Raw genomic sequence first — 15,844 nt, forward strand, 5'->3', positions numbered from 1 at the left:
GGATGCAAGATCATGACTGAGGAAAGCTAAATGTGTAATGATGCAGGAAAGAGCCATTGGCTGTGAATGTTTTACAGATTACCACTAGGAGTTTATCAAAACAACTTCAAACAAGTTGCAGATCGTTAATTTGTGATAAATTGTTAAAGCTTGCTGAGAGGTCCTATAAAGAAGCTTAGTCTTCAACAATCTTTAAGAACATGTGACAACTGATTTCTAATCAAGTTAAAACCAACTGAAAGCAAGAAAACAGACCAAGTTATCCCTTATTACTATAAATAAATTCCAAACTAGACCAGTGAAAGTCTTTTAATCATATGGATTTTATTACCAGTTATTTTTATATTGAAGCTGAAATAAGAAAAACCCAAGCTTAACAGACATACCACACTATAGATACTTTACAGTAATAGGTTCCGAATATGTTGAGATATCATACCATAGCATACCATTCCATTAGATTTAAATTGCCCAAAAATATTCATGGGCACTTTTTAGGTATGTAGATTGGCATTGTGGAGCCACTACCTTTCTCCGTTTGACAACTGAGAAGTGGTGATGCAAACACTAATGAGCTAATCAGTCAGGCTCAATACAGACATAAATTACTCTAAAAGACAAAAATAAATTAATCAAACAATGTTGCACATGCACAGCAATATATTCCAATTAAGTAAGCAGACATATTTGCTGACCATAAAGAAACTGGAATGCGTGGGGTAAACCAAAACATGCAAACAGAGAATAAAAGCCTTACTGTATGCTCAAAGGCCCAAAAGCTTTTGAACCATCAACTTCCAGTAAACACTGTCCAACATGGCAAATTTCTATCCTCGTTTTATTTAAGTGAAAATAACTGTGGTGATGACAGAGGGGATTTTATTGATGCTGGGGAAAAGTATATCATTTCTTACGAATATCTCCTCTCTTCATAGTTTTTTTGGCACACTTTAATGTTTCGAAATAATAAAAATATATTTTTGAATATTATACAAATAAAATGTGAGCAAATACAACTTTAACTATTTTAAAACTATGATTTCATTAACTAAAGGAGAAAAAAACAAATCCTACTTTGAAAAGTAAAATGTAATTCCATCCCGACAGCAACACCTGATTGCCAGACCAGAAGAGATCAAAAGCAAATAGCTTTCAAATTTCAACACATTACGCAACAATCTAAATATACTAAAGAACTAGAAAAGCACTCGGAGAGGGCAGACCTCTACCAGCAGCAAAATGTTCCCTATATTGTGATTTACACCTATAGCTAAAGCTCCCACATGATCTGGATCATTACCAAATACAAAGGATTGTTCCTTGGCATTAGGTGCACTTTTGGTAAAAAAAAAAAAAAATCCTTAAAATCCTTTCATAAGTTTATAAATAAGGCACAACATGTGTCTGGAGCTTCTGTTGTCTTTCCTGCTCTCACCTTCTGCATTTATTCTGCGTTCTGCTTTCTTATGCAATCGACAGATAGAGGATTCTAGTGAGGCATGGCTAACCTTTAGTGTGTTTTCGTCTTCAGTTTAAAGGCCAGAACACATTGAATACAATTTTGCATCCGATCTGACAGAAAATCGTCGCTGCGCTTGTCACTACCCAATCCGTCCCAGAAGCACGTTTCGTTCTGCGCATGCGGCATCAGCTCATTTGTGCATGCGCATCCAGATATACTGTACATCCGCGTAGTCCTCGATTTTATTTTTTTTAAAATACCTAAATGACGTTTTCCCTCCCCAAAAACAGTAAGCATACTAAAATAATGTGTTAAAGGTTAATGATGTAATTCCTGACTAAAAAGATGCCTTAAAATCCTTTCTGTTTTACCACTCGTATCTTCCCGACCTGCACCGGAAATGGGATGCTATGCTACTTCCGGTCGGTAACTTTTTCGGCTTTGGATTTAAACATAAATCTAGTCTTTTGATTTTTATGTTTTCGTTTCGTTTTAACGTTATGCTATATAGTGCATAATATAAAGAAAGAAACAACTATAATGTAGATAAACATGGTTTAATCATATTTTCCAGGACTGCTCTGAGCATGTCTGATGATGACGTCAGATAAGCAGTTAAACGAATAAAATGTAAAAAGCATAAACATTGTCTCACAAAAGTCTTAAAACATTTTTTATAGATGTGTATTAGTATTCTTTAGTGAGTAAAGGATAGAAATAAGTAGTTTTAGTACCATAATTATTATTTGCTATATTTATGGACACCCAGATGTATATCTATTAACGCATTCATAGAACGGATCGTGCTTCCGGCATGGATCGGATAGTTACAGCGCTCATTGAAAGTCAATGGTGATGATCACACCCAACACCATTTTCTGCAAGGGGCTCGGGTCTATCTCAGTCAGAGGTCTATTTTAGTCGGACTACGCAGAAATTCAGCAGAAATTTCATGGATCTGACAATAAAAGAGACGCTTTGGTTGAAAATATAAAAATAAATCTGTTAATCGCACCGGGACGGAGTCAGTTTTGGAGTTGCACATTGTGTATATAGTAAGCGGGACAGACTTGGGCAAAAAGAATTAATGAAATATTAAAAAGGAATATTCAATGGGATTTCAGGAGGACAGAAAACTGATAAAGTAGTTATCCTCTTTCATACTTGCAAAAACAACCATGGACAGAAAACGCAGTTTATCAATCTCCTTGAAAAAAACATTACTTTAGGAGGAGAAAAAAACGGATATAGTAAAAGAGTGATCCTCTTTGAGCCTCACAAGAAAAAACAAAATGACGAGAGGCAGACAGAGCAGGTAAGCTTGGTATTTCTCTCTTTTATGAAAAGAACAATGAAAAAACTTCGATAAACTTCACAGATCTCTCTGAGAATCACCTGCACTTCCTCATATAAACCGTCCCACAGCATTTATTGCTGCGTTTTTCTTTTCTTTAGACGTAGATCTCATTGTGTGTTTAATATAGGGCTTTTAACATTCTTTATCTTTTCTGGTTTGAGATGCTGAACAGACTTGTTAAGTGGGACTTTGCTTTATATAATGCTGATTAAAATTTTTTTTAATAACTTTTCAGAATCTGTCCAAGTCAAATTTGGGAAATTGTTTTAATTTGTGTGACACAGAGACAAAAGGAAAAAAAAATCTGCACAGATATGCCCACTCTGCGCAGTTGGAGCCGTTCTATACGCAGTCGGTGTGACATGGAAAAAAATCGGATCAGAGATTAAAAAGTCGCATGCAACCTGTGTGTTCAGGCCTTAACACTAGGACTGAACAAACAGGTTCAGTCCCATCTAGGTTGGGATCAAATGACAGGAAATTAAACGTTTTTATCTCTGGAAGGTTTAGGTTTCTTTGCTTCAAATACAATAAAACAAAGTTTGGTGAAGTAAAACGGTATTAAAAGAAGTTCTACATTATTCGCTTATCCACTGAGCTACTAACTCATATACATTCTGCACAATATGCATTAAAGTCTGTACAGTCAGAGCTTCTACCCTGCAATTAGGCACTAATTAGAATGTCAGGAACAACGTTTGGGTTCACTGCTTTTCCCAAAGGCTCTTTAACTTGTTGAACAAATTGCTGGCATTTGAGCTGAAGGACAACCACTATACCTGCCGAGTTAGAGCTCTCAATAACATAATTGCTGAAATGTTCAACGAGTCCTTTCAAAGATTGAATTGCGGTCAGCTGGTCCATATCTGAGAATCATAGGTGAACAATTGAATGAAAGCAGACCAATAAATCAGGAGCTTTGTCTTTGGCTCAGCTCTTTCTTCATATAGCCGACTGCAGCAGCACTTGCATTAATGTAAGAGGGAACTCAAAATCTTTTCATCTCCCACTCCATCCTACCTCCATTCATGAACAGCACCCTCAGTGGATTCATACAGGAATTTAAACATAACACAATGTACGAGCTCGATGTGATCAAATCATGACAGTGACAGGTAGAGGAAGATGGAAGGAGAGGAGACTGCTTTAGAAGTGCATTATTTTGATCATACTTTTTATTTTTTACCACTGCATCACTACTATATGATATATAGAAGTGGTCATTTGTCAGGAGAACAAAATCCATGGTTGGTGTGCTTGAAAAACTGAAAGGCCACAAACCAAAGATTGGAGTTAATATTCAAATATTTTCTTTTGGATGAAATGAAAGATTTGTTCAAGGGCAAATTATATTTGAGCCAATAATAGTCTTGCTTTCAGTGAGTTAGAAATACTTAAACATGAAATATTAGTTCTAAGAATTCATTTTTTGTACTCTGCAGTTACTTGATTCAAAATTCTCACATTTGTCCTTCAATTTCATTTCCATAAGTTTTTGTGTTTAGCAGGAAACCAGTTTCATACATTTAAGTTATGCTTTGTTTTCCCTGCGTACATTCAGAAATATTTTTTTTGAAGAAAAGAAAAGATCCTCACTTTTCTCTTTACTAATGAATTATTGCAGATTGACATTTTCAAATGACAAATAAAACTGGCTTGTTTTTGCCAGTACACCTTAAAAAACTATCTTTTGAGTTTTTCTAAGAAGAAAAACAGATGTTCTTTTTATGTGAGCCATTTAGGATAGCCATGTTGATTTTGTAGGTTACATTAATATCACAGATTTTTCAGAAAAAGTGCTCGTTTAAAGCAGCAAGATTATCTCCGTTTCTTTCATTCTGTGATTTGTCATAATGCTGTTTACAACAGACTGATCATTTTCATAAAACATGAGATGCTTGAAAGATAATATTCATGATGGCACATGTACAGTATGCATACAGACTTATGCATGAATCCCTCTTTTCAAGACATGTTTGTTTCTATAACCAACAGGCAAGAGATGTTTGCTTTCAGAAATGATGGGTTTTACCCTCAAGCTCTGACAAGTTTATTTCAAGCAAACAAAAAACAAAACAATTCTGTTAGGAACCTCTTTATTTTTGAATGATACATGATTAAAACATTGTAACCTGCAAATTCTGAGGCAGAATTCGAGAGAGAGGCAAATTGATAACTTAATAAACCATTTAGTTTAACAGTTTGTTGTTATGTGCATGGCAATAGTTTATCCTTGAATGAAAATCTGCTATTGGGAACTGTAATCATAGATTTAAATAGTCATAAATAAAGCTATTCATTCATTCAAATTAATTAAAAACCCATTATTGCTGCTTTTTTTTACATAAAAATGTTGCATCCCTTTTTTTTTATAGTTTGTCACTTTTTGTAAACAGATTGTCTGAACCTGACCCTGAACTATAAAGCTCAGATTATCCAGATTTTTTGCTCAAAGGAGCAATAAGCCAATTTTCACCACTTGTTTTTCTGGTTTGCATGTCTTAAAACAACTGCAAATGTGTCCATATACACCAAGCAAATTTCCATAGAAGGTGCAAAGTAATTTGCATTTGCAATTCATGCAAGTCATGTTGTGCATGTTTCCTTCATCAATATACAGATCATATTCCTTCGACCAAAATATGGATATTCAAGGGTGGAGGATATGAAAATGCAAACATATATATATATATATATATATATATATATATATATATATACTGTATATATCATTTGCAAGGCTATATTCCAAATCAAAAATTCAATTGCGGCCCGTATTTTAGTTTATTTTTACATTTGTTCATAGCACTAAGAAATACTATGACTCTGCCTATAAATGTTATTTACTATCATCATTTTTTGTTTTTTTTCAGTAAATGTCTCTATTTCTCCAGCTTCAAACTTAAAATCACTTTTTTTTTCTTATTTACAGCAACTCAAACTGTTAATAGAACATGCATTTTGCAAAATTTAATGGGTGGAACCAAACTGGTTTGCAAATCTTCACATTTGTGCAGCAATCTTTGAAGCTGAAAATACTACATTTAAATTCATCAAGCTCAATTACATGACAAAAGTTGTAATTTGGTTACACTAATTAATAATACTAATTACAATGTCTGATTACTCCTGTGAAATTAAGACTGACTACAGACCGGCCCATGCGGTGACACACTCTGAAAGCCAAGCATTGCTGCGATCAGCCACAACAGCCCAGTAGAGCCACTTAGGTGCCACTTTCACTGGAACCACTGTAAAACTTCACTTCATGAACAACACATAAGGACTTTTGGTTTTCTTTTGTGTTACTTTATTTGCCTTTTGGCAGCCTGACTCCCAGCGAATGTGCTTTGGAAAATAATTTCCAAAATGCAGCACTGCTGCCCTAATAATTTCTGAATGTGCAGATCATATTTTCTCTAATTCTATCAGATTTTAAATAAGGAAAAATCTAGGAAATGGAAAAAGGTAACAATAAAACAAAAAAATGATAACCCCCAGAAATAAATAGATACCATCATCCCTCGCAGACCTATGTAACTCTGGAATCTCATTCTAGTGTTCATTTACAGTGAATCTATCTTTCATAAAAGCTTCTTCCATAGAACTCTGACCCTGATAACTCCCTTGTCACCCTCTTGTCAGATACCATAAGCTCTGCATGGAATGAATTCCCTCTCATTGCCATTGCTGCTGGTGATCTAGAGGAAACAATCTTGTCTGGCTTTTCCTAAAGACAGCTCAAACCTACAAGAAAATTATGAAAAACAACTTTTCAATTGACATTGGAATAAAAAGGCCAGGCAGGGATCAATGCATACATAAAGAATATAAAAAAAAGCTATGCTGTTGTATTTTATTTTTTCATTAGACATGCAAGATTACTTATTTTATAAACCCCATGAATACCATATGCATGCAACATGAAGAGTGTTTTTAAAATACATATTTAAAGTGTGTTTATTTTACAATATTTTAAAAATAAATATTTCATTATGCTACCAATAATTTTAACATCAATTCCTAATGCGTTTCTGTATATCTGATTTGGTTTGTTCAATCCTATAAGCCTCGGGCTATTTTATCTCGCCAGAAGAAGAGCTTGAATTTCAGTCAACAGTTCAAGAACTAAGGTCAAACGGAAGAACTACATTACTGAGTCACTTGGTGATATTTTGAAGAAAAAAAAATTGGTCCACACAATGAAGTGTTGATGTGACAGAAGGATTATATACTTTAATTTGTTGTCCTTTTTTTTTTATTCCATTGTCTTTTGCAGAAATACCACAGGGGTGGAGTTAACCTTAGATGACAAGACAATCAGTCATGCAGACTCCTTACTGTCAGTGTAGAATGTGTAATTACCTTAACATACATACTTTTAGTCTGACAGGAAGCTGGAATATCCAGAGACACTGGCATTTTCACTGCTGCCAATTTTGAAACTGGACTCTAAATAATTGCTTTATAACAATAAGTCAGTTGACAGTGTGTTATTGAACCTCTTGTCAACTGGAGCTGCACCAAATCAGTTGCAACAGACTGAAAGCACAACAAATGCCACATCGACTTTAGCTTTAGTAGCACTAGACAGCCTCTCCATTGAATATGTCATGCTGGGTAGCATTTAAATGGATCATAGGATTTTGACACACTGTTTGTTGTTCCAAAATGAAGCTTTATCACATGTGAAACATCCATGAATCAATCAATTGTTTGTAACTGCTTTTTTCGTGCAGGGAGATAGGAGAGCTGATTTCGATCTCCAGCAGAGATAGGCATCATCATTGGGAGAGAGGAGTGTACACCTTAGAATGATCGGCAGTCTATTACAAGTTAAGGCACAAGCACACAGGACACAAAATAATATTTATTCCAAATGATAAGTTAGAATTATAAATAAATTAAACAGTGATGTTTTTGGATTAGGGACAAAGATGGATTATCTCGGAGAATCTCAGCCCATATATTGGAATCTAACTATTATTACATTAAACATCAAAGGGAATATCCTCTCATTAGAGAAAGACATACCATTGCTTAAAAGAGTAATAACCTGGTATTTTATAAATACGGTCCTTCTAAAATTGTCCTTAAATACATGTTTAATTGTATTTTGGACAAAAACTAAATTTAAATAGAGCTCATTCAAACAAATGTTTCCTTTTTTTTCTTGCATTAGAAGTTGACTTGTGTGTGTGCGTTCATGTGGGTGTAGCATTAGCAATGTTAGCTGTTTGCTGTCATTGATTTAACATTGGTTCCTAGATTATAGCTGGAAGGCTGGTAGAGGCACACCCCAAAAGACAGTCAGCTGTACTCTGATTGAAAACTGTTCTACAATGCCTAAACTTTGACAAATTAAATACAAATGTGCCCAAACCTTTTCCAGATTTCTGTCTGAACAGAAAGAAAAATTAAAATGTGTCATTTTCTTTTCACTTCACAATTTGCACTACTTTGTATGTTTTTGACACACAAAAGGTAAATCAAATAAGTAGGGCTGCAGCAATCAGTTATTTTTGGAATTTTTCTATCTCATGTTTATGTTTTTGATTAGTCAATGAATTCAAAAACATACTCTTGTTCAATTAAAATATGTCAATAAACAAGTGTATGAACCAATTAAAAATAAATATTTATTGCACATTTTAAATATACTGTGCATGTAAAATAACTTAAATATTCAGAAATGTCATTGTGGAGTTTGGGATATAGAGCATATTTTACAGAAAAAATGCTGTTTTATCTTTAGAGCTTAATGTATTATTTATTTATTTTTTCACAGTTTTAGCTTACCTGCTCCTCTGTGGGTTGCACTAGCAAACAGAGTATTCTAGAGGGTACTCCAGCTGATGATTATTCAATTCATAATTAGTTGGCAATTAGTTGAACAATCAATTAATCATGATTAATTCGATTACATGTTTTAGCACTTTTATGTGTGCTTGACAAATGACAGAAGTGAGAAAATGCAGCTTTAGAAACTTTTAGTCTAATGTAACTAATTAATTCATAAAATCAATGTTGACACATTTATTTGATATGCATTAAGTAAGTCTGCGTATTCATTATTGTCACAGGCAAATGTAAGCGTGTTCAGTCTTTTAGATTAGAGACGCAAAGCTGTTTACCTTGAGATGTATTTTAACTCCATTTAAAATGCCAACTGTGTTAAATAAAGACCGTTTACTACACAGTAGTTGTTATAGCATTTTATTATTGTGACTAGTCTCTGAGATAGCAGCCAAAAGGGTCTTTACAGTGTTGCTGCACCAAGTACAAAAATGTCTTGTGATGCACTCCCCAGTCTTTATAAGGTACTTTTAAGAGGTGTGTTAAAGCTTTCAGCATAAGTATCTCATATAACACAGCAAAATTAAACATGTAAATGTACAAAGTATCATGCGTTATGTTGATTACACATAATTTAGGACTAATATTTTATCTTTCAAGCCTAAATATGAAATATGAATTCATGCGGATCTATACTGTAAATGTTTTTTTAAGCTGCATTGCAGTGCATTATGGTATTGCCTTCCTTAATCGCTTCTCTCCAGTATACCTCTTTCCTCTCTGTTCTCTTCATTGCTTTTTCATTGCAGCTGTATGGTCATTTGTAATCTGTTTTAAATGTGCTTTCTCATCGAAAGCATTCACAATTCAATGACAAAGTAATAAACACAAGATAGATAAAGTACACCAGGCAACGCAAAATGACAGGTGTTCTGAAATCATGCCTCGGCAGCCCAACCTATCCACAAACATGCCTGTATATAATTGAAACACTAATCAGACCATAATTACAAGAGACGTCTCCTTACATCAAATGAAGTCAATGTGAACGCCAGTGGGCTAACAGGGAAGACGAAAGGAGAAAACAAAGGAGATGAGGCGTGATGTAAAAGTTATGGCGCATGAAAAAGAAGAAAGGAGGTGCCGACATTATGACTAATATGCTACTTTGTCCCGATATGGCTTCAGTGCACCCAAAATATTATAGGACAAGAACTTCCCACGAGCGGAGATGATTTCATAAGCTTCTATATTATTAAATCAAACACATCTTTCTTTTGCTAAACGCCTAGTTTTCTGTTCAATTAACTTCAGGTTCAAGAAAATGTATCAGCCTAATGTGTCGGTCAATACAGAAAATATGATCAATTAGAAATTTGCAAGAACGGCTTTAAATGTTGGGATATTGTTTTTTTTATTTGTTTTATACAATGTAGCAACATGCGTCTGCTTGACAAGAATACCTAGAGCCTGTCGGCTGCTTTTAATAGAAAATAAAAGTGACAAAGAAGTGTAGAGGATTGTAACTCGCAGTTCAGAGAAAAAGAAGAATGGAAGAATTTTTTTTTTTTTTTAAACCTATTATCCTTGACATTCAGGTGGATTTTTTTGGCAATCCCAGAGAAAGAAAGACTGTTAAGTGTGTCTACACTTGTTTTTCCAAGCTTAAATCTAAATTATCTATCTACATTAACCAATATTGAATTTAATCTGACCTTCAAAAGAATAATTCATAAAAAAAAACAATCCTCCAATTAGATTTATATTGTTTTATATTGCAGGCTGCAACTGAAAGCCAAACATTTGCAAGCTTTTTAAATCTGCACTTAATGCTATGCCGCAAAACGACCAAGTGTTAATGTAAAAGTCAAAATGTCATCATTCCTCACCTGAGTACAACCCCTAGAAGATTTAGAATTTGTTTGAAAAATGTTATTAATACGATAATAACTTTCTTGGGACTCTTCTGATAAAATAACTGATCAGCAGGTGGGGATATAGTCTCCCCACTCCTCTAGTTCTCTCCATAACATTCAAATACAACTACAACTTCCCTGCCGCCTGACTCTAAAGGCCAACACAGCTCTGGAGAATATTTATGAGTGGCAGAGAAAAATTGGTTTGAAATCATTTGGCGAAAGATGAAAGGTGGGAGAAGAAAGGAGTGGAGGAAAACAGAGAGAGAAAATGCGAAAAGACATGGAAATAAAGGAGAAGAGCCTAGAATGTATTGTTTATTTTCTGTTTATTGATTGAAGGACTTTATTTTCACGGTGGAGAAATGTACTCGTTACAACAGTTACTAAGGAATAAAAAGGTGCATGGGATATATATACAGTATATACAATGCGTCCACCAATGACAGCCTTGTTTTTATTTATTTATTTAATCAACCTTCTTTTAACCTGGGTTAAAAATCTTTTTTTTTTTTTTCTGATTGATGCTTTGTATGTGTCAGTACTGTTCTAACAGATAAAATATGCATCTCAATTCAGAATATTTAATATTCTCTGAAGTTCTAAATAAAGTCAGGTTTAGATTCAGAAGTTTAACTGTATAGCCATGAAATTAACTTTGCTTGAAAAATGTATACGCACAATATTAGTGAAGATCAATACCATTTGTCTTCCTGCTACAACCAGTTAAGACCTTGCAGGATCAGAGTAGGATTCATGTCCATCTCCATTTGTCACATTGGGCAGGATGCAGTGTACACCCAAGACAGACTATCACAGCACAACACAGAGGCCCACAGGAAAAGCATGCACACCCAATGGCAATTTAGCTCAGCCAGTCAACCTAAAATACAGACTATTGGACAGTGGCAGGAGAAAATTCACCCTATGCTTTACTCCTTGTTGGAATTCTAAGCCAAGGCCTTCTTGCTGTAAGGCAACAGCGCTAGCAATTGCTGTCCTGTACAGGCCCAGAGCAAAATAAATTAGTTTTCCAACATTGCCTTTTCTACCTAAAATCTTGAGTATTTTGCTTCAATACACCAATAATAAAGAAAATGTTCTCCGTTTATTTATCAACGTCCTTGAATGTTTTCTGATAGATAATTGTGTTAAAGGTGGAGATCAATAAAAGCAATACAGCATATTTAGGAAGGTTTTAAGCTTGGCTTTCCAAACCAGAATAAATTCTGTTATGTAAATCAGTTACTCTTGTGCATCAATTTAACTAATGTATGTTAATATGTGTCAGCTTTCATGTCTATAAAAAGGTTTAAAATAAGAATGTAGTGAGAAGTAAACAAGCTATTAAGTTATTCAAAAAAATTAAAAGAGGACACCCACAGAGACGGAAGAAGGGAGGAAATGATGGATGTAGGGAAGCAAACGGAGCAACATTCCCTTTCTTTTCATGGCATTGTTGCCCTGTCAGCTGCTAAATGCCAGTGTCAGTCAAACCTCTGTTCAGTTGGCAGTGGTCCTCCTACTGTACAGTGGCCGACACCCTCATCACGGATCATCAAAAGACTTACCTTGCATTTCCAGCCACAAGTACAAACACTCTCAGTATACCAAGTAAGTAACGCTCAATCAACCAGCACAGCAACCACTGATGAAAATTGGTTGTGGGTAAACGACACACCGAAACTGTAGTATAATAAGAAAACAATCATGTGGTTTGGGCTAATTCTAAATGACAAGCATTTTGCAGGGAGCGAAATTTCATGTGGTCAGAGGAATTTGTTAAAATTGATCGGACACACATACACAAAAAAATAATTGCAATGGTATAGTGATTTCTTAATTAAATGTTTTAGCACTCCCCTCCCCCCCCCAAAATAAATATGCAAACGCCAACACATTTTTTTGTTTTTGCCGTAAGCAGTATGTGTAGGTCACACTCGCTGAAACAGATATTTATTGAACAACCAGCCTAAAAGGACTTAATCACTCAGAGTTTTAGTGTTGATGTTGAAATGCTTGTTAAGTCTTTGTTTCTTTACATGAAGGAAACAAAACTGTTGTTTTAACATTATTTAAACAAGCAGAAGTATAAGAACATTTACACAGTCAAGGCTTTTTACTGTGCAATACCAATTTTCAGGTTTTCTCTGCACCCTGATCTCTGGTTTCCATTTCTTTTGTAATACCTAAAGCATGCAAAAGAGAAACTGTTGTGGAGGTTTTTCAAAAGCGGTGGAAATTCAAATTCCTACAAGAAGAAAAGATTTCAAGATAATCATAGTCCTTAACCCTGACCTGATTATATGAAACGTACATATAAAAAAGGACCAAAGGATAATGCTGTTATTTCATGTGGTTATAAACCAACAATAGTGGGTGTTGTTAGTTTTCCATTATTTATTCATTAGAATAATATTTTTTTTCAAATATCTGAACTGCTAATCACCAAATAGCATCAACCAAGGAAAAAAAAAAGCCCCCAATGAGCAAATTTGGTTGAAAAGGGTTACGTCCAAACATGGTCTCCATTTGGTTGAAAAGTCAAAGTTAAAAGCTGTAATTTTCAGATCGTTTCAAGCGTTGAAAACTGGGTTTGTAACATCTATTCAGCATCTATAATTGGACTAAAGGCAGACATAATCACACTGACAAAACACAGCCCAATTTCAACAACTATTTCTGGACTAAATCAATACGTTGACGGACTGATCGCATTTAGCCTAAAAACCAATGTCTAAATGACATCTGGTGTTTCGGGGGGTAGTTTTAATATTATACATAAAGACAACGGCATAAGCCATAAACTAGATATACTCTAGTCAGTTGTCCTCTTATCCTTTACAGTAAAATAATAACAGAGGTTAGGCAAGGCCTAAGATTGTAAAGTATCTATTTTTCATGCCCATTACATTAATCTACATTTGATATTTTATGTATAAAATGCACTATTTTTTGAAAATCGGTCAGCATAATTTACTTAATCAAAATAGTTAACTGTATAATATTTAATATCTTCTATGTTAACACTTGAATAAGCTATGTTTTGTGCTTACCCTTGCTCTGGTCTAAACCAAAAAATGCCCTAATACAAGGAATAAAGCTTTCAAACTACACCCCACTGTGTCTTCACACATAACCACCACACACTTCTAAAGCCACTTGATCTACCCACTGTCACACATCAACAGGCTCAGTCAGATATCTGTAACATCCCACTGCTTTGCTCATGCCCTCCTGTGGTATCTCCACTTTGAGTTTCCACTGATATGCACCATTTAGAGTTTGTATCATACTCCATCCATGTATCTGCTACCTACTAAAAAAGAGGAGGTGCATAAGCACACCAAAAGAAGCTTAGATCTGTGCAGAATGCACGCGGAGCTGTCATTTGTATGCAAAACTCCACGGGGTAATCTTCTCAGTCCCTCATCCCTCTGTTTGCCACCTACTAAATCTGCATCCTTTGTGGTGAAAAGGAAAGTCTTATGTGATTTCTAGCCTGATTTTTTGAACATACTTTTTTTTCTTCCTAGGGCAAAGCTGCAAAAATGAGCCAAAGCAACTGCAGTCCCTTTATATATCTGTTCCTTCTTCACTTCAGAATTAGATTTCACAATTTAATTTTTTCCTTTCAAATAATTATAGTTCATATGACTCGCCTTCTCACCTGTATATTTTGTATTTGGTGGTGAATCCTTGCTGGTAGCGCTCTGTGAAATCAACAAACCCATGTGAGTTGTGAAAGGGACCCTTCTCGGAGAGCAGCCAGCCCAGGGGTCCATTTGAGCCGCTGAAACCAGCGCCGGTGGAGTCCGCGGCACTGGCCCCCACTGACACCCAGCTCACGAGCAGGCTTAATGTCAACCACTTCCATAAAAACATGAGGGCCGTCAGTCTAGTGGCGGTGCACGGGCCACTCATGGTGCTTCCCCCGGCCCCGGTGACTCTTCATTCTTCTTGCAATCCTAATAAGTCCTGTGTGAAGTATGAAAGGAAGGAAATTAGAGATTACAAGTAGTAGAGGTAGCAGAAAGGTAGTAAATAATTAGGTGTATAATTGGAATTTTGCTTAGGATACAGAGGCTACAAAAATAAATACTTGGCAAATAACCGATTTCAACTGAAACTATAAGGAAAAATGGCTTTTATCCAAAATTCTAAATTTAAGTTGAAAACATCCACATCTAGAATCACTTTTTATATTTCAATTATTGTGCCCTTACCTTATTGGGCAAGTATTTGGGTCCGTGACAGGTCGGAAAAAAATATCCATAAAATCCAGTCATAGGACGGCAAAGTTCTGGTCGGTTTAGCGACTACAAAGAGGGGCATCGGAGGTGTTTTCAGAGAGGCTGCGCGCAAAAGGAGTGTGCAACGTGAACTGAACAGATGATTAAATCCCCACTTGCTTAAAGAAAAAGCGTTTTTTTTTTCTTTTTTTCCAGCGGAGAACTCCGAAGATGCTCAGCAGGAAGGTTTCTCTAAGTATTCTCCAAGTGAGTCGCAGCGCATCTGTAGACACTCATCTTTTTCCGCGTGAACTACTTATTTTAACGCCAAGCAGAGTCCACCGACGTGTGGCAAGCAGCCGTCCTCTAACTCATATTGCCAGTGCGCTCAGGGCGCACGCAGAGCGCACTTAGAGCTGCTGACGATCCTGACGGTGACTGCGCTCCCCAGCTAGTGGGATGTGTGAATGGCATTCAGGGCGCGCTCTTCCTCCCTCCTACAACATGCAATTTAATGTATTCCAGCGGCTAGAATACTCCCGGTTGGCTGGGACGCAACCGGAGGAAGTGCGAGTAGGAGGCGTTCAGTGGATGGTGAAAGGTGGCAGACTGGATGGTCAGTTGATAGTGAGAGTGGGCGCTTGGTTTTAGAAAGGATGGAGAACACCTGCACTCGGTATTAATACTAACAGGATACAGGAGGGAAATATATGTGCGTCTACCTGGATTAAAACGAAAATGAGGAAAGCAAATTTGAACATTTCACATACTTTATACTTCAAGCCCTGAATTGAAAACATATTTTTAAATGGTGTAGATACAAGGAAAGATTTGGTTATTGTAGTAAAAAATGATTTATTAAACAGTGAAAAGAGGAGTCTATAAAGTGCTGGTTGTAAAATCGTATGTTATCTCATATATGAATCCGGCGGAAGTTATAACGTCATTAATAAAGGCGATAAGCTTCATTTCACGAGAAGAATCAGAAAGGATGACCACAGTACACCCCCCACACACCCCACCCTACATACTCGTTATCTTTTTTTTGCCCTGGTCCTCCCTCCTCTCTGTGTGCTCCACA

The 15,844-nt window shown here is 35.8% G+C and overlaps 1 protein-coding gene across 1 annotated transcript in view; it reads right to left on the reverse strand.

The window, feature by feature from the left end:
- The window catches only part of LOC107083001 (BMP/retinoic acid-inducible neural-specific protein 3-like), a 64,092-nt gene extending 48,836 nt beyond the window's left edge, over nt 1-15,256 (reverse strand). Inside the window, exons 1-2 of the mRNA XM_015371927.1 lie at nt 14,758-15,256; nt 14,202-14,509 (exon numbers count right to left, since the gene is read on the reverse strand). Of these exons, the coding sequence (XP_015227413.1) occupies nt 14,202-14,455 (254 nt within the window). The 5' untranslated portion in view covers nt 14,456-14,509; nt 14,758-15,256. The remainder of the gene's footprint in view (nt 1-14,201; nt 14,510-14,757) is intronic.
- Nucleotides 15,257-15,844: the final 588 nt, after the last annotated feature.

This window comes from Cyprinodon variegatus, unplaced genomic scaffold (assembly GCF_000732505.1).
Source record: "Cyprinodon variegatus isolate N-32 unplaced genomic scaffold, C_variegatus-1.0 Scaffold67, whole genome shotgun sequence".
Lineage (NCBI taxonomy): Eukaryota > Metazoa > Chordata > Actinopteri > Cyprinodontiformes > Cyprinodontidae > Cyprinodon > Cyprinodon variegatus.